Genomic DNA, 25139 nt, shown 5'->3' with positions numbered 1-25139 from the left:
CTTCTATCAGCGTCAAGAATGTGAGTATTACATCATATGCCTGTCCTTTTAAATTATGTATGTACTAATGATTTTTATTATTTTGCAGTATGTCTTCAGAATCAGAATATTCCCCATCGCGGCAGGAATTGGCGCAAGCAGACCGTGAGGTGATTATTTTCGTGCATCTGGTAAGTATATCTGCTGCTACTCCAAATCTCTTACGTTTTTTTCAACTTTTTTAAGACATCATCATCATCTTCTGCGGACGGGACTACTGAGGGCGAAGAGCAGGAGCAGCGAAGCCAAGTCCCGGTGGTGATACGGAATGTATGTATCAAATGATTTGTAATGTTCTTTATTTTTTATCTTCTATTTTTACTCTTTTTTATGTTTCTTTTTTTTGTAACTTTTTATTCAATTTAAATTTGATTATTCTAATGAATGTGTTTTGTCTAGGTTCCACAACGGGATGAAGACGTCTACCTGGATAATGAGCAGCTCATCAGCCTGGTCCAGGAGCGTGCGCCGTTGTGGGACAGCCATGACCGGCTGTACAAGGACAATGTGGTGACCCGGCGGCTATGGAATGAGGTGGCCGCAGCATTGATGGATGGCTGGGACAGCGCCACAGCATCCTCCAAAAAGGCGTTTAGTGAGTATTTCCCTGCTCTGTATTGTGCCGCAGTGACTGTTGTCCTTGACGGCACTGTTGGGTTTCGTGCTAGGTATATTCTAGCAGGAAACTCAACAGTGTCATCGGGCTCTACAGTGACTGCTTTGAGTATTGTATTGCTGTATTGTGCCGCAGTGACTGTTGTCCTTGATGGCACTGTTGGGTTTCGTGCTAGGTATATTCTAGCAGGAAACCCAACAGTGTCATCGGGCTCTACAGTGACTGCTTTGAGTATTGTATTGCTGTATTGTGCCGCAGTGACTGTTGTCCTTGATGCCACTGTTTTTTTTTTCCCAACAGTGGACAAAGTCCGAACACGTTGGCGTTCGATCAAGGACCGCTTCAACAGTGATGTTCGTGCTGAGGGCCAGGTTCGCAGTGGATCTGCGTCAAGGACCAGAACTAGATACCGTCACTATCACGCGTTGCAGTTCCTAAGACCGGTCCTTGCCACGAGATCGTAAGTATTATAAATTTTGGGTTTTTAGTTTTATTAATCTGTGTTTTTCTAATCCACAGCTGATGCTTCTTGTAAAGGCATGGTAGTAATGATTTTCCTTTCTTCCACAGCACCTGTAGCAGCACCCTGCAACCTGGCCCTAGAGCGGTCCTTCCTCGGACGTCCTCTGACCCGTCCCAGCCATCCGACAGCCAGGAAGCACCTTGCAGGTCAGCCACACACACAGCTGGTGACCAGGAAGCTGGGCCATCAGGTGTTCCCCTGTCCCAGGTCTCTGCCACTGGTTATGCGGGCACTACCCGCCAGCGGCAGAGGGCATTGGACAGGAATGTCTTGCCCGAGTTTATGCATTTGAGCGAGGCCTTTAATTCCAGCCTCAAGTCGCTGTCCGACAGAGTTGAAAACGGTTTTGCACTCATGGAACGTGGTTTTAACCACTTTGAACACCGCTTCAATTCTGTAGAACAGCGCCTTGACCGTCTGGAGGCCGACCTCAACAGACCAGCACACCATTTTATTAGTAAGATTGAAAAGGGCATGGCGGAACACCTTAGTCCTGAGCAACAGCTGAATGTGCTGCAGGCCTGCAACAATGCTTTCTTGCAAGCTATGCAGCATAATCGGTACGGTCAGCAGTCAGTGGTGTCATTTCCACCTGTGCCACCATTGACTCGCTTCACCTCACTACCGACTTGTGCTGCATACCACTGCACGGACACCTCTATTCAAAGCCAGGACACCCACCGTTACACCACCATAAGTCTGAGTGCAGCTGGTCACTTCACCGACACCACCATGGCAAGCGCTGCTCCTGTCTGGAGCACCACCGCCACTCCCATGCATGCGTGGAGCTCAGCCACCACTAGGCAAACATGGAACAGCCCTGCCGCTACAACAACATGTAGTAGCCCTGCCACCACCACTCCGCAAACCTGGACCATCACTGCCGCCACCAGTCCTCCTGCAAGGACGAGCACTGCCAACCAAGAGCAGCAGCAGCAGCCACCTCAGCAGCAGCAGCAGCCACCTCAGCAGCAGCCACCTCAGCAGCAGCAGCAGCCACCTCAGCAGCAGCAGCAGCCACCCCAGCAGACGGGGGACCTACACTCAATATTTGCCCCAAGTTCAAGGCGAAATCAATCAAGGCGGGCATTGGGCCAAAGTCGGTCCAGGCACACAAGCCTACGGCGACATACGATTACAACAAATGTACCTGAACAGATTTCCTCTCCTCCAAGTGTTCCTAGTTTAATTCCCTTAACTGGACTACCTTCCCCCACAAGTTTTGTTGCCCCTTCCCCTCAAACACCGTCTTCAACTGCAAGTGTTGCATATTCCCTGCACACCCCCAAATTGAAACCATCTGCCCCCAAATGCCGAAAAAAATAATTTTTTTGTTTATTTTTGTGGTTAAAAATAAATTTACATTTGTGGTTCACCATTACAAAGTTTGATTAATGTTGTTTGCACCGCTCACACACACTGATGGGTAAATACATGTTAAAAACCAACCCAAGGCCTAGTATAGTCATATGTGAAATAACACGGACTAGTAGTCATACCAAGGCCTAGTGTAATAACTCGAGTTTTACCAACTAGGATCTGGTTTCATGAAAAACAAACTGTTGAAACTTGTTTCAATTTTTTTAGTCAAGTTTCACCAGATTGTTTTTCGTGAAACAAGATCCTAGTTGGTAAAAATCGAGTTATTACAGTAGGCCTTGGTATGACTATACTAGGCCGTGGTATTTCACATATGACTATACTAGTAGGCCCAAGGCCTAGTATACTCATATGTGAAATAACACGGACTAGTAGTCATACCAAGGCCTAGTGTAATTACTCGAGTTTTACCAACTAGGATCTGGTTTCATGAAAAACAAACTGTTGAAACTTGTCTAAAAAAATAAGTTTCTTTCTTTAAAAATGTTTCAATTTTTTTAGTCAAGTTTCACCAGTTTGTTTTTCGTGAAACAAGATCCTAGTTGGTAAAAATCGAGTTATTACAGTAGGCCTTGGTATGACTATACTAGGCCGTGGTATTTCACATATGACTATACTAGTAGGCCCAAGGCCTAGTATACTCATATGTGAAATACCATGGCCTAGTATAGTCATACCAAGGCCTAGTGTAATAACTCGAGTTTTACCAACTAGAATCTGGTTTCATGAAAAACAAACTGTTGAAACTTGTCTAAAAAAATAAGTTTCTTTCTTAAAAAATGTTTATTTCTACACTACCACAATTTTAAATAAAAGTTGGAATTGAGCTGATTACATTCATCCACTCAATGCTGACTTGTATTCCCCATTGACTTTCATTGGGGTTGGGTTTTGAAAAAATCACATACTTTTTTTTCAACTAGTTGGACAATTTTCTCTTGAAAAAAATTGGTTTCCTGATTCATGGCCTGGTTAATACGCATCAGATTTAACATGCAGCTTTGCTTACGTTCCAATATATTTCACGCAGACTAGCAATGCTGCATTTTAACTCATATGTGTATTTACCTGCCCAGGTGTGTGAACATCAAAAACTTCACAGTTATACATGGGAAGTTTTTTATTTAATTGGAGTTTAAAAAATATAGTGCACTCAGTAATGGTATCAAATAAGGTTTTTTATTACCATAAACAAACAAAAACATTCTTACACCATTTCATCTTGCCAGTGCACCCGTCCTACATCAGAAATAAAGTAGGCCGCAAATTGGTCCCTCATTTGGCCAACTTCAACGGATGACCTGAGAGGGTGCTGAGTGAATTCAGGCAATGGGTTAGGAGCATCAGCGTCCAGTTCAAAGGTCGGGTGCTCTTTAGCCATCACAAAGTTATGTAGAACCACACAGGCCTTCACCACCTCATCGACTGTTTCAAGTTTAAGATTAATGGCCGTGCCGAGAATTCGCCATCTGGAGACAAGAATCCCAAAAGCACACTCGACAGTTCTTCTGGCCCTGGTCAGCCTGTAATTAAATATTTTTTTGGTGTGGTCCAAGTCCCGGCTGGAGTAGGGTTTCAGTAAGTTTCCGCACATTTGAAAAGCCTCATCGCCAACCATTACAAAGGGCAGTGGCGGAGCTTCGGTGTGAGGAAGAGGCCGTGGCATAGGGAAATTAAATTGGTTGCCATACAACCTCAGGCCCATGTCTGAGTTTTTAAAAGCCTGTGAGTCATTAGCACAGCCAAATGCTCCAATGTCCACTGCTACAAACATACATCCGGCATCCGCAATGGCCATGAGTACTATTGAAAAGTACTTTTTGTAATTATAGTACTCAGATCCCGTTCTTTTGGGTTTGATGATCCGTATGTGTTTACCATCAACAGCTCCCAAACAGTTGGGGAAATTGCATACTGTCCAGAATTTGTCAGTAATTTCCATCCACTTTTCAGCGGTGGGCAGGGGCATAAATTCTGGACAAAGAACATTCCAGAGAGCCCGGCAGGTCTCCGCAACAATTCCAGACAAGGTAGAGATTCCAATACGGTACTGGAAGTGTAGTGAAGATAGGTTTTCTCCAGTTGCCAGGAATCTGTGAACAGAGAAAGAAGTTAAATTAATATTTATGTATATCATTTTAAAAAACTATAAAATAAAATATTAGTACATTCACGAAAACTAATTACCCAAGGTTTTGAATATTAAATTTTAAAAAAAAGCAATCAGACCGCACCCCTTGGTTTTTAAATATTACGTACCGTAATGTCACCAGTAGCCGTTCCTCAGGAGGAATCGCACGACGGAGCTGTGTGTCCTGTCTCCGGATGGATTGTTGGACATGAGCAAGCAAATCCCTGAAACTTTCTTAGGACATCCGGATATAATCTGTAAATTTCTCCGGGTTTGCCTGGAGCTCGCTGTAGAGGGTGTGGTATGCCCCACGGCTCTCCCGGAGTTCAACAATCAGATGTATCCACATACGCCGCCGCTGCCGTCTTCGCTGCCTCTCTCTCTTCCTTTGTTCATGGCAAGCAACTGCATACGCCTGAGCCATCGCGATGTCCAAATCCAAGTTGAAGTGAAAACTCTTCCAGCGCAGATCCATGGTCACGAGAAGAATCAAGAAAATGGGAAGAATACTGTAGACAGGGTCTATATATTAACATACCACACCCACAATGAAGTCCCATTGGTCTTGTGTGTTGTTGAATGTTTTTTTTTTCTTTTTTGGGGGGTTGTCCAAAAATCTGTAAAAAAACGCAAACGCACAAAAAACGCATAGAAACGCACAAAAACGCTGCGTTTTTTCCCTGCATGCGCATAAAAATGCTTGAAAAAAACGCAGCGTTTGTATGCATTTGTATGTGTTTTTTCTATGCGTTTTTTTGCGCTAAAAACGCGCTGGAAAAAAAAGCAAGTGTGAAATTAGCCTTATAGGCCTATATCCCTGCTCAACGTGGATATTAAGCTGTTTGCAAAAATGCTTGCATCCAGATTTTCTCCACTTTTGACAGGGATTATCCACCCAGGTCAGGCGGGTTTCATGAGGGTGAGAGAGGCCAGGGACAACACAACCAAGGCATGGAACCTAATACATAGAGCCAGAATTAAAAGTCAACCTCTTATGCTACTATCTACCACTGCAGAGAAAGCATTCAATAGAGTGAACTGGGTTTTTATAAATGAGACCCTTCATAGACTAGGCCTAAAATCCAACATGTTACACTAAGATATCAGCATTATACTCAAAGTCAATTGGCAATATAAAAGTGAATGGGGTATTCTCCAATAAGTTTGTTATATGCAATGGTACGCATCAGGCATGTCCATTATCTCCTCTGATCTTCATTCTTACGCTAGAACCATTTCAGAGGAAAATCCGGTCTAATAAGAATATTGAGGGTCATTGTGGTCGGGGTTCTTCATGTAAAATTGCAGCCTATGCAGATGACCTGCTTTTTTTCATTAACAAACCAGCCAAATCTTTGCCTACTCTAATGGCAGAGTTCAGTACATATAACAACCTCTCTAATTTTAAAATCAATTTTGCCAAATCGGAAGCCCTGAACATGAATAACCTTCAGTCTATAGTGGCATCCCTAAAAGCAGCTTTTAGTTTTAAATGGGCCAAGACAACGATAAAGTATCTAGGGTTCGGCAGAAGTGCAATATTTAAAATTAACATTCTCCCTCGAATCCTGTATGTTATCGAGGCCCTTCCAATTGCTGTCTCCTTGTCCTTCTTTAAAGCTCTTGCCACGGCTCAGATGAAGTTTATCTGGTCGGCTAAGCCTCCCCGTGTAGCAAGGAATACATTGTATCATCCTCTGGGGGTACTGCCTTGCCTGATTTCAGATTATATTATAATGCTGCCCACCTTTCTAGAGTTCTGGACTGGTGTAGGACAGTAATGGAGAAGGAATGGCTCGGGATTGAACAAAGTTTCACAAACATCCCTCTAACCACTATTCCCTGGTTTGGCATTTCTGTAGTTAATGTTCTAAAGACACACCCTACTATTGGAGCTACCCTTGCGTGCTGCAATAATCCTATTGTCACGCTCACCTCCCCGGCGCGTCCTCCAGCCTCTGTAGCCGCCGCTCGGACCGCTGCCGCCACAGCGCGTCCTGACCTTGCTTCGGGCCCTGCTCCTGCCGCCGCCGCGCCGTCCGCCTCTGCTGCGTCCCCTGTTGCCATGACGCCGGCGGTCTCCGCTCTCCCCCCTGGCTCCACGCTGCCCAGGCACTTCCGGTCCTCTCGGCCCGCCTCCGCTGCTTCTCTCCAGGTACGCAGGCGCACGCCCCCCCTGTCCAGGCATCCTATCCCTCGGATCCCAGACTCCGCCTCTCCCTAACCCGGAAGTCCTCCTGCGTGCCCTATATCAGGCAGCCTCTCCCTAGGCCCCCTGCCTGATTATCAATTGTGCTTCGCGCTCTGATATCGGGTCCACGCTTCCTAGCGCTCTGTCTGTCTCTGTGCCTTGTACTCCTCCTGACTTCCCGCCAGTCTGCCTGTCAGTTACCCTCTCGTGTTCCTTTCCAGGTCTGCTCCGTTCCTGTCCTCGTCCGCCTGTTCCAGCTTCCCTTCTGCTACACGTTCCAGCATCCCTCCTGGTGGTTACCTCCTTCCTCGCGGCAACAGCAGTCTCCCCTGTGGTCGTCTTCATTCCCACCGGTTCTCCAGTCCTCCCCTGGCCTACGTCATCCTCCGGTTGTCCCCGGGTATCAGCTTCCGTGGCGATAGTCTCCCTTGGGTCTGCCCCTTACACTCTCTGTATAGGGGGTGGTCCACCTGGTCAGCTCACCTAGGGGAGGTTCGTCGTCGCGGTCCTGAGGGTTCAGCTCCCGGAGGTTTCCAGCCTCACAGCATAACAGAATAATCAGGCCATGGACCCCGCTGGTACCCCGAACCCAACTCAGAAGGAACTCCTGTTCCTACGAGAAAACCAGGCGAGGATAATGTCCTTCCTCAAGTCCATGGAGTCCCATCTGTCATCCATACAGACCTCTGATCCCACTAGCGCTCCTCAGGTGGCGAGTCTTCAGCAGGAGCTCGCACAGCAGCGTGACACTCAGGCCCACATTTTAAACTATATGGCCTCGGTGGATAACCGTCTTCTGGCTCTCCAGTCCACAGCCTCCACTCCACCCCAGGCTGCAGCTCCCCACCCACCACCCCCTCTAGCAAAGCCCCCATGCTTTAACGGCGATCCCAAATTATGCAGAGGGTTCCTAAACCAATGTCTGCTACACTTTGAGCTGTCCCCTCTGCAGTATTCCACTGACCGGGCCAAGGTTGCTTTTGTCGTGTCCCACTTGGAAGGGGAGGCCCTGGCTTGGGTAAACCCCCTCTGGGAACGAGATGATCCCATAGTCTCCCAGCTGTCCATTTTTCTGGACACCTTTCGGAAGGTGTTCGATGAACCGGGTCGCTTAGCCTCTACTACCGAAGCGCTGTTTAATCTCCACCAGGGGGCGCTCTCGGTAGGTCAGTACGCCATTCGGTTCCGTACCCTATCTTCTGAGTTAGGGCGGAACAATGAGGCCTTGGTGGGAGCCTTTTGGCGGGGACTCTCTGCTCGAATTAAAGACGAGTTAGCAGGCCGTGATATTCCAGCCTCCCTGGAGGACTTGATCTCCTTGGCCACCCGCATCGACCTACGATTCCAGGAGCGATCCCGCGAGGCCGCCAGAGAGAGAAGACCTTGCGTCCTACCGGTCGCTCGCAGCCCTCCCCGCTCCCGTCCTGCGTCGTCTTCTGTGGTTCCTGCACCGGAGCCCATGCAAGTAGATCGGCTAAAACCGGTGGAGGAACGCCGGAGAGAGAGGATCGAACAGAGGCTCTGCTTCTATTGTGGGAGTGCTTCCCACTTCCTCCGTTCCTGTCCTATCCGCCCGGGAAACGCCTCCGCCTAGGACAGGTAAGAGAGGCCTCCCTAGGTGATTATGATTCCTCTCTACCTTTGGTTCTCTCCGTTCTTCTGCACATAGGCTCCAAACGTTTCTCTGAGTGGGCTTATCTTGATTCAGGCACAGCGGGCAACTTTATTCAGTTCGAGGCGGTTAAGAGACTTCGGATCCCTGTGCGATCCCTGGAGACTCCTCGGCAGATTGCTTCGGTCGACGGCCGACCCTTGCGGATGTCCGTTACTCAGGTCACCGAAGAAGTGGAACTTCAGATTGGAGCCTTACACCGGGAGAAGATTGTCTTTTATGTACTGCCCGCGCTATCCCATACTATCCTCTTGGGCCTACCCTGGTTGAGAACGCACGAGCCTACCTTGAACTGGCGCTCCGGGGACATCCTGCGCTGGGGACAGTCTTGTCAAGACCGATGCCTGTCTGCCGTTCTACCGAAGAACTTCACGTCTCTCACTTTGGCCTCCACTGATCTTCCATCGGCCTATTGGGCTTTCTCGGACGTCTTCGATAAGGAGGCAGAGGTTCTACCCCCGCATCGACCCTACGATTGCCCAATCGATCTGGTCCCAGGCTCGACTCCTCCTCGAGGTCGGATCTATCCTTTATCCCCTCCCGAGACTCTGGCCATGACCGAATATATCAAGGAAAACTTGGCCAGAGGCTTTATTCGCAAGTCGTCGTCACCTGCAGGAGCAGGCTTCTTTTTCGTCAAGAAAAAGGATGGATCCCTTCACCCCTGCATTGATTATCGGGGTCTCAATAACATCACCATCAAAAACAAATACCCGCTGCCTCTCATTCCGGAGCTATTTGACCGTCTACTGGGAGCACGAATCTTCACGAAATTGGATCTCCGAGGGGCCTATAATCTAGTCCGCATTCGCTCCGGTGACGAGTGGAAGACTGCTTTCAATACCCGAGACGGCCACTACGAGTATTTAGTTATGCCTTTTGGCCTGTGCAATGCTCCCGCAGTGTTTCAGGAGTTTGTCAACGACGTGTTTCGAGATCTTCTCTACTCCTGTGTAGTGGTGTATTTGGACGACATCCTCGTATTTTCCCCGGACCTGGCTGCTCACCGAAAAGACGTCCGTCAAGTCTTACTACGATTAAGAAAGCATCGTCTCTACGCCAAACTCGAAAAATGTGCCTTTGAGCAATCTTCTCTGCCATTACTGGGTTATATCATTTCGGACTTGGGCCTACGTATGGACCCGGGAAAAGTGTCCGCCGTGCTCAAATGGCCGCGTCCCCAGGGAATCAAGGCGATTCAACGTTTCCTTGGTTTTGCCAATTATTATCGGCAGTTTATTCCACACTTTTCCACCTTGACCGCTCCAATCTCCACCTTAACCCGTAAGGGAGCCAATCCTCACCTCTGGTCCTTGGAAGCTGAGGATGCTTTTCAAGCCTTGAGACAAGCTTTCGCTATGGCTCCCATCCTCCATCGTCCTGAGATCAACAAACCTTTTATTCTCGAAGTAGACGCATCAGCCATCGGAGCAGGGGCGGTTCTTTCCCAGAGATCTCCCTCCGGCCGTCTGCTCACATGCAGTTTTTTCTCGAAGATGTTCTCCACCACGGAGAGGAACTACGCCATTGGTGACAGAGAGTTGCTTGCCATCAAATTGGCCCTGGAGGAGTGGCGGTACCTTCTGGAGGGAGCTGTGCATCCGTTCAAAATCTACACCGACCACAAGAACCTGGCATACATCCGGTCTGCACAAAGACTTAACCCCCGGCAAGCCAGGTGGTCATTATTCTTTGCCCGCTTCGACTTTGAACTGCATTTCCGTCCTGGAGACAAGAATCTCAAAGCAGATGCGTTGTCCCGGTCCTTTCTGGTCTCAGATCATGAAGAGGAGCCATCGCACATCATGGATCCCAGTAAAGTTATCATGGTCGCACCCGTTAACTTGACTTCATTACCGTCGGGTAAGACCTTCGTGCAGGAAAGTGAGAGGAGACGAGTACTACGCTGGGGCCATGCCTCCAAACTAGCCGGCCATGTAGGCCTCAAGAAAACGCTCCTTCTCATTTCTCGTTTTTATTGGTGGCCATCGCTTCGTCAAGATGTCCGAGACTTCATTGCCTCGTGCCCATCGTGTGCCAGAAACAAAGTCCCACGGCATCTACCCTCCGGACTCTTACACCCGCTTCCGATTCCTTCGGCCCCCTGGCAGCATGTTGCAATGGACTTTATTACTGATCTGCCCCGGTCTTCTGGTCACACCGTCATCTTGGTCGTGGTGGATCGGTTTTCTAAGATGGCCCATTTTATTGCTCTGCCCGGCTTACCCTCCGCGCCTGAATTGGCGAAGATTTTCGTCACCCATGTGTTCCGGATTCACGGCTTCCCCAAACATATCGTTTCCGACAGAGGGGTTCAGTTCACCTCACGGTTTTGGAGGGCCCTGTGAAGTACAATGGAGGTAACGTTGGACTTCTCCTCTTCCTACCATCCCCAGACCAACGGCCAGGCTGAACGCACGAATCAAATCCTTGTTTCTTATCTCCGGCATTTTTCCAACGCCCACCAGAATGATTGGTCCAACCTACTCCCTTGGGCTGAATTCACCTACAACAACCATACCAGTGAATCCTCCTCCAAATCACCCTTCTTCATTGTCTATGGACAACATCCAGGTGTACCTCTGCCGGTACCTCCTGTCTCGGGTGTGCCGGCGGCCGATCTTCTGACCGAGGAGTTCTCCAGGGTCTGGCAGGAGACCAAAACCGCGCTTGATCTGGCTCAAGGTAGGATCAAGAGACATGCGGACAAAAGACGCCTGGATTCTCCACTGTACCAACCCGGAGATAAAGTATGGCTGTCTTCAAAATTTGTCCGTCTAAAACAACCCTCGCACAAACTGGGTCCTCGGTATATAGGTCCATTTGAAGTCTTGGCTCGGATCAATGATGTGGCCTACAAGTTAAAACTTCCCGCCTCGCTGAGAATTCCTAATTCGTTCCATGCTTCTCTCCTAAAGCCTGTTATCCTGAACCGTTTTCACTCTTCCACTGGCCGCTCACCCCTGCCTGTGTCCGCACAGGATGTCTTTGAAGTTAAAGACATTCTTGCGATGAAAAGATCCAGAGGTAGGACCCTCTTCTTAATTGACTGGAAGGGATTAGGTCCCGAGGAGAGATCTTGGGAGCCTCGCAAGAATATTCAGGCTCCTCATATCCTAGCCCGATTCCTTTCTGGCCTTAAGAGGGGGGGGCGTAAGGAGGGGGGTACTGTCACGCTCACCTCCCCGGCGCGTCCTCCAGCCTCTGTAGCCGCCGCTCAGACCGCTGCCGCCACAGCGCGTCCTGACCTTGCTTCGGGCCCTGCTCCTGCCACCGCCGCGCCGTCCGCCTCTGCTGCGTCCCCTGTTGCCATGACGCCGGCGGTCTCCGCTCTCCCCCCTGGCTCCACGCTGCCCAGGCACTTCCGGTCCTCTCGGCCCGCCTCCGCTGCTTCTCTCCAGGTACGCAGGCGCACGCCCCCCCTGTCCAGGCGTCCTATCCCTCGGATCCCAGACTCCGCCTCTCCCTAACCCGGAAGTCCTCCTGTGTGCCCTATATCAGGCAGCCTCTCCCTAGGCCCCCTGCCTGATTATCAATTGTGCTTCGCGCTCTGATATCGGGTCCACGCTTCCTAGCGCTCTGTCTGTCTCTGTGCCTTGTACTCCTCCTGACTTCCCGCCAGTCTGCCTGTCAGTTACCCTCTCGTGTTCCTTTCCAGGTCTGCTCCGTTCCTGTCCTCGTCCGCCTGTTCCAGCTTCCCTTCTGCTACACGTTTCAGCATCCCTCCTGGTGGTTACCTCCTTCCTCGCAGCAACAGCAGTCTCCCCTGTGGTCGTCTTCATTCCCACCGGTTCTCCAGTCCTCCCCCGGCCTACGTCATCCTCCGGTTGTCCCCGGGTATCAGCTTCCGCGGTGATAGTCTCCCTTGGGTCTGCCCCTTGCACTCCCTGTATAGGGGGTGGTCCACCTGGTCAGCTCGCCTAGGGGAGGTTCGTCGTCGCGGTCCTGAGGGTTCAGCTCCCGGAGGTTTCCAGCCTCACAGCATAACACCTATAGTATATTCATCAATCATACAACAGGCCTCCTCCATGTATCCTATATAGGGAAATCCACTCTCCCCCCCCCCCAGAGCTAGAGGACAAAGTATTCTGTTCTTGGTTTAATAATGGTTGTTTGAGAGTATCACATTTTGAAATGGGAAAAGAATGGCCATCAAAGGAATGCCTTCAAGGTCTTTCCTCCCCCTCTTCTTTCGGTTTCTGTAGAGCTGGTCAGTTATCTCATTTCTTATACTCTCTTCCATCTAGAGTCCACTACAAAAATGACAAAAATATGTTCAAAGAAGAGTGCACAAAAACAGAACCTATGAGGCACACCTTGCCTTTCTCCTACTCCCTACTGATCAGTCCCATGGATCAACCCAAAATACATTTCCAAAGTCAATGGGAGAGTGATTTAGGCCAAACTCTGATGACGGATCAGTGGAAACGTATATGTAATTTAACACACAAATTGTCTATTTGTTTGCGTTTTCACAAGGCCGGTTACAAACTGTTATTGCGATGTTACAGAGTCCCAACCCGACTGCATGAGATATTCCCTGATGCCAATCCTATGTGCTGGAGATGTGGGGAGGAAGAGGGCGACCTAATGCATATATTCTGGTCTTGTAAGCTTCTTTCCCCTTTCTGGGAAAAAGTTGATCTAGTGATAGGTAAAATCACAAATCTTATCACAAACCTAAATCCGGCTGTCATCCTTCTCCATCACAGCGACAACCCTTTTAAAACCTACAAAAATTGTATATTGAGACACTTAATTGCATCTGCTAGAGCAGTGGTCCTCAACCTTTCTGACCTTGAGAGCCACATTCAGCTTAGAGAGAGGGTTGTGAGCCACATTCAGCACTGAGAGAGGGTAGCGAGCCACATCCAGCTCCCACCCCCTTCAAAGTAGTGTCATCCAAAGTCCCCATACAGGTATAATGATAACAAAAGGTTTTCCACAGAAATCACTCCAAAGCAGTGCACTGAGATCCAGGGGTTCCCACAATAACCCCACTCAGTATTCACTCATCAAGGACTCCCAACACACAGTCACATCCAGCTTTGAGCACCTCCTCTAACAGGTAGTACCATCCTCCAGCGTACCACACCTAAAACATCTCTAAATCCCTAAGACCAGTATATGTGCATCCAGATCTGCTCTTCTGTGCAGGGCTACTCCCAAAATTTAATATTTTGAGATGTGCTCTTCATACCTGTTTGCTAGACCTAGACCTAATGCACCAAACTGGCAGACAGCCGTGAGCCACAATTCATGAGACCGCGAGCCACATGTGGCTCCCGAGCTACAGGTTGGGGACCCATGTGCTAGAGCGTGCAGTCCTTTGTAGTGGAAAAAACACAAAATCCCAACAGTTTTCCTATGGTTTGCTAAAATGAATGAGATAATGCTAACAGAGGAATTAACCTTGACAATAAGCAGCTCATATCGGAAATTTTACAAATGATGGTATCATTGCATAGAATTTAAATCCTTCAATGAATATCGGGATCTCATGGGAGACAACTGATTCAGCAGTTCCGGTGCCTCTGGATATAGTTCATTGTCCCCTTTGTCGGTATTTCCCTACCTCCCTCATGTTTCTTCTCTTTTCTTTACTCTCTCTCTCTTTTTCTCTCTTACCTGATTACTTTTTTAAACTTCAATTTTATTTTCAATGTAACTGTAAGTACAAATTTTGGTTATTCCCACTGTTTAATGCTATATGCATTTTGATATATTTAATGGATTCACTCTTAACACGACTAAAATTATGATTGTTATGACTCTTGTATTTGTGTTTTGAAAATTTAATAAAAGTTTTAAAATAATAAAAAAAAAAAAATAACAGCCTGTGGCTACATTGTGAGTTCTTCAAAATGCTGTTTTCAGAAGGATTCAGACTAAGCCACTAAATACACTGCAAAAATTACGGTTCTACCGCAATTACATGAAAAAACATGACCTCGATAAGTGAACACAGGCTTAAAAAGATTGTGCGCTTCTATTTTCTTCATTTTAATTTAGTTCATTGTATTCATTAAAGGGGATTTCCTACTAACAAAGTTAATTTTAACCAATAGATCTTGGAATAATAATAATTTCCACAATTGGATATGGTTGAGAAAATGTTCCTGTGCTGAGATAATCTAATAACTGTGCCCCTGCTGTGTACTGTGTAATGTCTGTGTCTGACCGTACAGGAACATGGTCTGATCATACCAAAGCTCCTAGGCAGGGTGGAAGCTAAAGAGTATACAGACAGGACAGCATGGGATAACAGCTGATTCTTTTTGTGAGACATAGCATTTCACTGCCTGCTTTTAAAAAATGTTTTACTTCAGGACTTATACTCATCTTCGTTTAAATCAGACAAGTACAATCCGATAAAAAAAAGATTGCACTTGTACCAATGTTATTCATTGATTTATTACTCATCTGTAATTTTTTTCTTAGCTGAAATTTAGATGAGAAAAAAATTGCAGCATGCTGCGAGTGGCCACGTATATTGGACAAGACTCACCAATGCAAGTCAATGGGTGTGAGAAAAAAAACTAAATGTACGCGGTCCAGCCATATGCCATCAGATTTTTAAAGATGCATAACCATTCTGTAGCATAGAACACTGTACATGGTCTTGTAAATGATAGTAGGATAATAGTTGCAGAAGAAAAATGTGTTGCATACACAAGTCATACTGATGCTATATGAGAAAATTGCATTGAACTCAAATGACACTTGTCCTAATTTTCTAGATCAACATCAGAGCGATTTAATTAACGCTGAGTGTGAGATGAGTTTGACCCCTCAAAGAAAGAATTCCCATGCTTTAATGTCTATATACTTAAGGCCCTGTCACACACAGCGATCTCGCTAGCGATCTCGCTATCGCGACAGCGATCTCACCAGCGAGATCGCTGTGTGTGACACCTATCAGCGACCGGCCCACCCATGCCGGGAATTGCTGATCGCTGTGGAAAGGGGTGGACTTTTTTTTGATCATTGGTCTCCCGCTGGCCAGCACGCATTGCTGCGTGTGGCAGGTGGGAGACCAGCGATCAGCGAGCTAGAGCTTGTAACCAAGGTAAATAGCGGGTTTCTAAGCACCACGCGGCGCTTAGAAACCCGCTGTTTACCTTGGTTACCAGCTCCCTGCACCAGCGCACTGGTATCTAAGTTACACAGCGACGCTCGCGCTCGTCATCACTGGTGCTGATCGCTGGTGAAGCTGCCTGTTTGGCAGCTCACCAGCGATCATGTAGCGACACACCAGCGATCCTGACAAGTTCATATCGTTGTCGGGATCGCTGGTGAGTCGCTATGTGTGACGGGGCCCTTATTTACTTCCTCCGCAGACTAAGAGTAAGGCTATGTGCACACACTGCAGATTCACCTGCGGGTTTTTTCCCGCGGAACCGCAGGTAAAACCGCAGGTAAAGTGACCTGCGGTTTTGCTGCGGTTTGGCCTGCGGTTTTGCCCTGCGGTTTCACACCTCTACTATGTTAAAGGTGTGAAACCGCAGCAGAATCCGCAGAAACAATTGACATGCTGCGGAAAAAAAAACGCAGCTTTTCCGCAGGTAAAAAACCGCAGCGTGAGCACTGCAGTTTTGAAAACCCATAGGCTAACATGGTAAAGTACCATGTCTGTGGAACTGCTGCAGTTCTGCAGGGCCAAAACCGCAGCAGAACCGCAGCAAAAACCGCAGCGTGTGCACATGGCCTAAGGATGAGCTGACCCGTAGATATCCAGGTTCGGTCAGACTTTTTTTTTTAAAGTCTGGTTCAGGACCAAAACTTGACCCCGGACACTGAAACCCATATAAGTCAATGGGGACCAGAACATTAGTACTGTAAAATGGCTGTAAAATGGTTGGAGTAAGAGGTAAGGGGCTGCAAAAGCAAACAAAATGTGGGTAAGAGCAGAACAATTGCTCTGCAAACAAATGTGGATAGGGAAATGACTTAAGGGGGTTCTGTCACCATAGCAATCATCGTAAAGTAGGAAGTAAATGAATAACATAAAAAATGTAACAGTGCCCTCACAGACAATGAGGCTTACTACTGCCAGTTCAGTTAAAAATTTCACTCACAGAGCATGGGGAGAGTACCCCCAAAGATCAGCTTGCAAATTTCACCCACAGAGCATGGGGCAGAGTATCCCCACAGAAGCTGATGAAAAATTTCACCCACAGAGCATGGGGCAGAGTACCCCTACAGAAGCTAATTAAAAATTTTACCCCCAGAACATGGGGCACAGTACCGCACAGAAGCTGATTAACATTTTCACTCACAGAGCATGTTTTCATATTTCCCCCACAGCTGCAAAATTTCAGCTCCACTACAGAAGCGACTGATGAAAAACCGGTAGTATAATTTTGGATTGAGCTGGCTGTTCACTGTCAGGCTTCCTACCTGCAGTCCCAGCCCCTTTGCCTTGGGACGCATCCCCAATGCTGTTGCATACAGGTCCCAGGTGCCCAATGTGTTTACCTTTAAAAGATTATTGTTCGAAGCAAGCAATCATGCCTGAACACTCCGGCCAGGGATAATGGAATAGTACTCCGCTTCTATTTAATCGTTTGTTAGAACTGGGGCCATGACTAAGAGGGGACCTGGTGGAATACAAAGCCTTGTCTAGAAGTTGGATCCAGGATAGCCATGTAGCAGGAACAACAAGCATGAGCAGGAGCTTCCTTACATCAAGGTTTCAAATAAACTGAGTTACCCTTAGTGCTGATAAACTCTTCAGTGATCTGTAGTGTAAGAACCGTGTCTGGGCCGATCACCAATGTGCTATTGCCTGTGACAGTACCTGAAATTGAACAAACTAAGATGGCGGTGACCTGCGGTCAGAGGTGGAGAAGACTGGCCAATCGTGGAAGTAGACAGTACCCATTGGACATTCGACCCAGAAGATGGGATATGCTGAAACCAGGGTTCGGACTAGAATGGGAGTTGTGTTCTGGAAGAAGGCGAATTTGAAAATGAAATACGGTTCACTAGGTAAGAGATGATGAGTGAAAGAGGAGTGGCCAAGGGTGGAGTCACCAGGAGTGACAAGTAATGGGGTAGTGCGTCAGATGGCCTGCTCCCGGAAGGGCGGGCTGAAGAGAAAAAGACTGCATGGAAGCTGTCACTGGGGACAGTCTTGTCAGGAACACCGCACTGCACCTGCTCACTGAGCCAGTATGCATGTCCTGAGTACAAAACTGTGCACAAAGATACCTGTGGAATGGGGCAGCAGTGGTGATGATGCATGCTCCAGGCTCACAGGACCTGAAGCATGTGACTGCTGAGGGCGTGGTCTAAACTCCAGAGAGCTAGGAGCTGAGGAAAACTCCTAGAAAGGTAACTACAGGACAATGTTACCAAGGGGCATAGACAGAGACAGAAACCAGATCAAGCCAGGGTCAAAGCACAAGATAGCACGACAGTACCGAAGGGTTAGGCAGAATGGATAGTCAGGATGTAGCAATAGATCAGAAAACCAGAACGGGCAATAGACGGTACAATAGGGACAAACTGTAACAGAGTAATGATAGCCAAGCCAGGAGGTCAGAACTGGAAAAGACAATAATACCAAAACAAGAGACGGAGTACAGAGTGAGGGGACAGACCGGGTCATACACGGGAAGCAAACAAGCAATGCAGTGCACACGCACACCAGGGGGGGTCAGACACACAATCAGAACAACAGTATAGCTGACAGAGAACTCTGGTAAAGAGTGAGTATAAATACCTCTCCCAGATCCAGAAAGAGGCCATGTACACTTAACCCTGTGAGTGCAGGGCAAGAACACTGTCCAAACCATGACAAGTCTGCAGTGAGGCAAGTGGAGATAGCAGCAGTAAGACCACGTGAGAGCAAAATCAACAGTTATCATGGCTTCCGCTGTTGCAGACAAGCGAGTGCTGAGCAGCGCTATGCCGGAGGACACAGCGGCTGGGAACAGCAAAAGATATTGCGAAATATATGAAAAATTAAATTAAATTAACTAATGGGAGGAGGATGAGAGGTGGCAGTGCAGCCGTGGACTACAACCTAATGTAGGGAAGCAGGGGGAGTCTGCATCTGCCCAGACGCAAAGCTAGACAGGTGCAGCAATGCAGACCAGGCTGGCAGAGGATATACCACAGCTTACAAATACCACCATGACATTCAGGGAGCTGTACCCTTTGGGTGTGTAAAAACCCAGCAGTGGATTAAAAGATTTAAAAAGGGAGAAGGTCACCCTTTACAGTTGGCGTGGGGGATTGTGAGTGTAAGGAGGAAGACTGGGCTGCGGGTACCTGTGCTGCGCTGGGTTCGGAACTGTCGAGGCTGCGTTTCTTGTTTCCCGGGGGAAGGCAAAAAGGCCCGGACAGGTGCTCTGGCTCGGAAGCTGGAGACGTGGTTAAAAGTGAAAGCGCTCAGCGTTGGGAATTTTCCCATCAGCCGTGAGAGAGGTCAGGTGTGTGCGCAGCGTGTTCCATGGGGTGCGCAGCAGGGCCGAGGCAAAACGGGGCCGGCCATAAGATAGGACACTGCCGGAGCCTGCGGCAGTAGCAGGGAGAGAGCCTGGAGCCCTGTTCAGCTGAACGCCGCATGAAAGCTTAAGAGCCTGAGAGAGCGAGGTGCCGTGTGCCCGGTAGTTACCAGACAGCAAAGTGACGTGGGCTCTGTGATCGTACTGTACTGTATCCATGCCCCATAGAGAAAGTTGAGTACTGGACAGACATTTGCAGCCTAACTTGCCAGTCCACGTTGGACTCTGTCAATGCTGCCACCCTGTTTGCTTTGGTTACAGCAATCTATGGACTAGGGGCTCAGCAGGACTGTTGTTTGCAGGTCTCCACTGGAAAAGCACCACACCAGTCATTGCTTGTGTTACTGACTTCAAAGCTTCAGTTGATAGCTGGGAAGCCTCTGACACGATAAGTGATTTAAAGAACTGCCGTTATCTTGTTTATTGCTCAATAACTTTGCCTATTGCTTGCCATTGAACTGTTTAACCCTCTGTGAGGGACGAGTAAGAATCCATTTTGGATTATATGTTCAGGACATCTCCATCCACTGCAGAAATGTGCCCCCACCCTTGCATTCCCCCAGGCCATAAAAGGCAATGCAATGTCTTTATTTAATAAAAAATCCAGGGACAAGCTCTTTGAAGCTTGGTCCCCACCAATTGGCACCAGGGTGTGAACGCCTGCAGCTACAGCTAGCTGGCTCCCTTTGTCTGACCAAGCATATGGAGACCTCGTGGCACTATAGGTCACAGCAAGACTCTGAGGTATCAAATCTGGAAAATGACCTCTAATAACAGAATGCAATATCTCTAAGATTAGCCGAGCAAATAATCGGAATCGGCATTCCTTCCCCTATACGCCGTGCCCGAAAGCCACCTGTAGCACTCTGCGTTATTGAGTTATAAAGCATAGCTACCAGAAATTACATACGGTACACATATTTAGTCTCTATGCACAGATAAAATCCAGCAGAACCCAGTGGCGGCGCCACCAACCCATTCAGAGCTTCGGTTGGAAAGTTATAGGCCATCCATGATTCTGGACAGAAAATTGTATTCTCAGACATGGGAGGAGGGAGGCAGCCCAGCTCAGGGCTGGTAGCAGAGTGTGGTATGGAACAGCCTAGGAAAAATAAGGCAGACCCTCAGTTTGGACTTAGTTCTTCTACAGGCAGGAGTTCCATTACCAAACGTGGCAAAGGGAACCACATAACTAAGATTTGGACCTGTGATCTATCAGCGCCTCCCTGTGGTCACGTGCTACATAACACCGTAAATGCAACCTATCTATACCCTACCTTGTACTGCACTCCTGACTGTAAAGTTGTATATTCATTCTTGAATATATACCTGTATATTTCTAGTGCACCTTTTCGGCGATTAAATATAAAACTTATCTTGGGCTGCTGTTTTATACACAAATCCCCACGTCCACATGCTCGGTTGACGCTACCCGGGTTGGTTTCTGACCTGATATAAGCCTGTTGTCGGATGGGGCTTATTTCGAACGAAGAATGGGTGGCAGAATACCATACTGTGTTATTGAGGAACTCTGGCAGTGATGGCTAGGTGGTTTATATATATACATCTCCATCCTGGACTGGTGATATATATCCCCCCTCACTGGGAGCACCTCAATAACTCGTACCTATAAGAGAAGCCTTTCCGGAGACTATTTACCCTTGATGCAGTTCCCTGACTGACCTGGGGCAAGTGGTGATGCCAGAGAAATGACACCTGCTAGGTCCTTCTCTGTCCTCCCCCGACGTGAGCGAAGGCGACACCCCCTTCCCTTGTGCAATCCGACACACCCTCTTTTAACTATTCATCTCCCTGCAAGGAGTTAACCCCCTATTAAATAAAAATTCTTAAATTTGTTAACTCTTGCTCTTGGCAGAGATGGTCCAGAGCCTCGAAGCACCTACCCCGAACGCGGCAGAGCCGGAGTGGCCCCACGAAATATGGCAGGAAATGCAGAAAATGAGGGCAGAAATAAGGAGCCTAATGGAAGTCCTTGCTGTTACCTTGGCATCCAATCCCCTACCCCGGGGTAACTTACGGCAAGAGATAAGAGAGTTTAGAGGAGAGATACGGAGCGTAAGAGAAACTCCAGCCGCAGACCCAGAATCTAATTCTATATCCTGGGATGAAGAGCGATTACAGAGGGGGTATGCCTCTCCTGGAAGACGGCGATCTAGTCCGAAGCACCCACCATACAGGTGCAGAAGTGAGTGTTGGACTTGTGGAGAAATGGGACACATGTCAAGGAGTTGCCCTACACGAGACAGCCAATGGCAAAAATTCGCTAACCCCACCAAAGGAAATGCTCACTGGAGAGAACGCTGCACATGGAGGAGACAGTCCTGGGACAGGGAAACCCACCCCCGAGGAACAGAGTGGAGAGAGAATGTCCGCCCATTGCAGAGTGACCATGGAGGACGAACGGACACCTGGAATAAATCGTATGGTGAGCGGAGGGGAGCCTTGCCCAGAGCCAGATAGAGCCATGGCGTTGGACGCCAAGAAGTGAGGGAGAAGGCGTCACCTGTTTGCAGTGAGGGGCTCAGCAGAAGGTGCAGGGAAAGAATACGGGAAAGAAAACACAGAACCATAATCCTCAATCAAGTAAAGTAAATGTATAAAGTGACACACATCCATGAGAATGGGTAAGAACTAACAATGACATGACTTGTTCCACCACTGTTAGGGTTAAAAAACTGGGATGGCCACTGACTTTTCAAAATGAATGGTACTATGCATTGCCCTTTACTGTATGTGGTGATAGTGAGTTTGGCACTTCTCAATTACTTCTTGCATAATTAGTAGCACTGTCACTTTATACTTTTACTTTACTTGATTGAGAATTGTGGTTCTGTGTTTTCTTTCCCGTATTCATGCATGTGGGGTGACACTATAATTTTAGTGCACCTTTTGACCGGATTTGAAAAGCTTTATTTTTGATAAAACTATTTTGAGATATGTTTTGAACTATGTCTTATGAATTAACTTGTCATTAAAATGTACCTTTTTAATTACTACTTAATATTTTGTGGCTTATGTGCTCCATGTTTCTATGTTCTAAAATCGATATTGATTGCAGCTTTTAAAAGGCAGTCAGAGGGAGTGAGCTCCTTCTGCCCTCTGGCACCCCAATGATAGTGATGATGATCATTGCTGTGGTGACCAGACGTAATCTTAGCGACATCTGGGTCATCAGGCTCTAGCATGCGCAGTGTATGATCTAACTCAGGGTTCTCCAACTCCAGTCCTCAAGGCCCACCAACAGGTCATGTTTTCAGGATTTCCCTTGTATTGTACAGGTGATGCAATTATCACCTGGGTAATACTAAGGAAATCCTGAAAACATGACCTGTTGGTGGGCCTTGAGGACTGGAGTTGGGGAACCGTGATCTGATCTAACTAAATAACTAAGGCCAGGTTCACATAGTGTTGTGGCAGTCCGTTTAACGGATGAGTTGAAAGGACTGCGCGAACACTACTCTTCTTTTGATCGCATTTGCGCAGCTGCCCCATCTGCACTAGCCATGATGGACCCTCGAACGCTGTAGACCACGTCTGAGGTTCCGTCACAGCATGACGGCACATCTGTAATGCATGCCGATTATGACATGCGTTAGTGATGCGCTCGGTTATGGCAGTCTATGGGTGCATTAACGGATGCGTTACATCGCATTAATGCTATTTTGTAATGCAATCCGTTAAGCGGACTGCCATAACGCTATGTGAACCTGGCCTTACTAACTAACTTGTGTCAGTGCACCTCTGACAGTTGCAAAGCATAGCAATACTCCCATAGAGTGCTAAAAGTGAGAGTCCCATAGTGGACCTGAGTAAAAACGTTAAAAAAAAAGTTGTAAAAATATTTTTTTTAAAAATTCACAAAATAATAGAAAATGTGTAAATAAATATTGTACTCATAAATAAATATTTTTATGAAAAAAATAAAATAAAAAAGTCGACATATTTGGTATCGTCGCGTCCTGAGGCAAAAAACAATGCTATTATCATACTGCGGAACAAAATTGGAATAAAACGTGATCAAAAAGACCAATGTAAATAAAAATGGTATCGCTGAAAATATAATCTTGTCCCCCAAAAAACAAGCTGTCATACAGGTCTATCAGCAGAAAAAAAGTTATAGCTCTCAAATTATGCTATTTGTTTTCTATAAAATAGTTTCTATTTTGTAAAAGTGCCAAAACATTAAAAAAAATTATAAATGTGGTATTGAAGCAATCAAACTGACCCAAAGAATAAATGTGCTGTACCAATTTTACCACACATGGAAAGGCAGAAAATAAAACAAAAATTTCCAGAATTGCTGGTTTTTGTTCATTCTGCCTCCCAAAAATAAAAATACAAAGAGATCAAAAAATGTCATGTGCCAAAAATGGTATAGATAAAAACATAAACTAGTTCCGCAAAAAATAAGCCCGGAAATAACGCTGTTTGCAGAAACATGCAAAAATTATAGCTAACAAAATATGACGATGCAAAAACTGGTTTTTTTTGCTTTTTGTTTGTTTTGTTTCTTTAAAAAAAGCATCTTTTAGTGTGTGACAGCAACTAAACATAAAAACCCAATATAAATGTTCTATCCTCACTAAATGAAGCAGAATTCATGTAGCTTATACAGGCAGCTAAACCACTATACTGGGGTCCAATAAGGAGACTGTAAGTTGAATCTGTGCTTTATTGAACGTGATGGTATATTGGCGCAGTGAAACTACAATGCAAACATATATACACTCAGTCAGTACGGGGTACATTAGAATTCATATATACATTATAAATCAACATCTGCACTCCTAGCTGAGCAGGGGAAACTAACTAGGTAGGCTAATATGGGATAGAAATTAGATACAGGAAACATAAGTACATACCAACGATTCTGTCACAAGGGGAGAAGAAAAATGAGATGCTTACTGGATGCAGGCTGAGGGAAAACGGAGAACTGGAGGGAAAATGGGGGCTGGACTAATCATAATCCTTTGCAAAGCTTACCAGAATGCATTGTGAACGGAGGGAAAAAGAGATTCAGGAAGTGAAAGTAAAATAACACAATAACACTGCGGTTATGACTGTGGTCACTAGAGGGAGCCAGAAACAATAAAAACATTAACAAGCAGATAATCAGGGATTATGAATTAAATGTCGGAGACAGAATACTCCCCGTCTGGCATCAAACGGATGTCACTATTCTTTTTCTCCGAAGACAACAATAGGACCAGCTCAGTTACTGGTCTGGAGAATGACTTAAGTTTATTCCCTTTGGTCATCCTCAGTTCGACTTTGCGGACGTTGCCATCCTTACTCGGGAATGTTGCAGTCACTAGTCCAAGTGGCCACTGGTTCCGATGGGCTTGACAGTCTTTCACAAGGACGAGGTCACCAATCCTCAGGTTAGGCCTTGTAGATTGCCACTTCGTCTGTGACTGCAGAGTAGACAAGTACTGTTTGCGCCACCTGTCCCAGAATGTGTTTGCAAGATTTTGTACCTGTCTCCATTGGTGCTTGTAGAGGTCCTTAGCGTGGAATCCTCCTGGAGGGGCAATGGATAGTTCTGTTTTCTGGATGAGGAGAGTAGCTGGAGTCATTGTATGAAGTGTAGACACCTGAGGGCAGATTCCAGCATCTGAGTCCTCTCTCACTAGTTCAAAGGTGTCTGAACAACGTTCCTCAGTGTACAATAGTTGTGCTTCCTAGTCGACTTGCGTCAACTGCTCTAGTTGCATGATCTACAGGATTTTGGTTCGTGGGAATGTAATGCCACTGTTTTTGATGAATTGATCACCTAATTCGTAGCACTCTGCTATCGACATAAACGTAGAATCGTCTAGTTTCATTGTGGATGTATCCCAGGACTACTTTGCTGTCTGAGTAGAACTTGGCATGTGTCAGGTCGATATCCATTTCGGATGCAATGAACTCTGCAAACTCGACGGCTAAGACTGCAGCACAAAGCTCTAACCTTGGTAAAGTGTGCTCTGGTTGTGGAGCAAGTTTGGCCTTCCCCATAACAAATCCAATGTGGCTCTGACATTTGGAGTCTACAGTTTTGAGATAGGCAACA

General features: G+C 47.0%; 1 protein-coding gene across 1 annotated transcript; it reads left to right on the top strand.

The window, feature by feature from the left end:
• Positions 1 to 588: 588 nt before the first annotated feature.
• On the top strand, positions 589 to 21099 carry LOC141052547 (uncharacterized). The gene is made up of 3 exons (XM_073549804.1): positions 589 to 1115; positions 1226 to 2203; positions 20943 to 21099. The coding sequence occupies exons 1-3, from the start codon at positions 589 to 591 to the stop codon at positions 21097 to 21099; spliced, it is 1662 nt and encodes a 553-aa protein (XP_073405905.1).
• Positions 21100 to 25139: the final 4040 nt, after the last annotated feature.

Source organism: Dendrobates tinctorius, unplaced genomic scaffold (assembly GCF_039654945.1).
Source record: "Dendrobates tinctorius isolate UK_male_01 unplaced genomic scaffold, ASM3965494v1 ptg000162l, whole genome shotgun sequence".
In the NCBI taxonomy this organism is placed as follows: Eukaryota; Metazoa; Chordata; class Amphibia; order Anura; family Dendrobatidae; genus Dendrobates; species Dendrobates tinctorius.
The sequence above is the reverse complement of the archived record's forward strand: the minus strand, read 5'-3'. Positions and strand labels throughout refer to the sequence as shown.

What these genes read in the sequence shown, in the direction of transcription:
- LOC141052547 (XM_073549804.1), top strand. Translation starts at nt 589, where the DNA reads ATGGATGGCTGGGACAGCGCCACAGCATCCTCCAAAAAGGCGTTTAGT. An exon ending in CCGGTCCTTGCCACGAGATC is followed by an intron (nt 1,116 to 1,225) that starts GTAAGTATTATA and finishes TTTCTTCCACAG; the next exon opens with CACCTGTAGCAGCACCCTGC. An exon ending in CAGCAGCAGCAGCCACCCCA is followed by an intron (nt 2,204 to 20,942) that starts GCAGACGGGGGA and finishes TGCTCTTGGCAG; the next exon opens with AGATGGTCCAGAGCCTCGAA.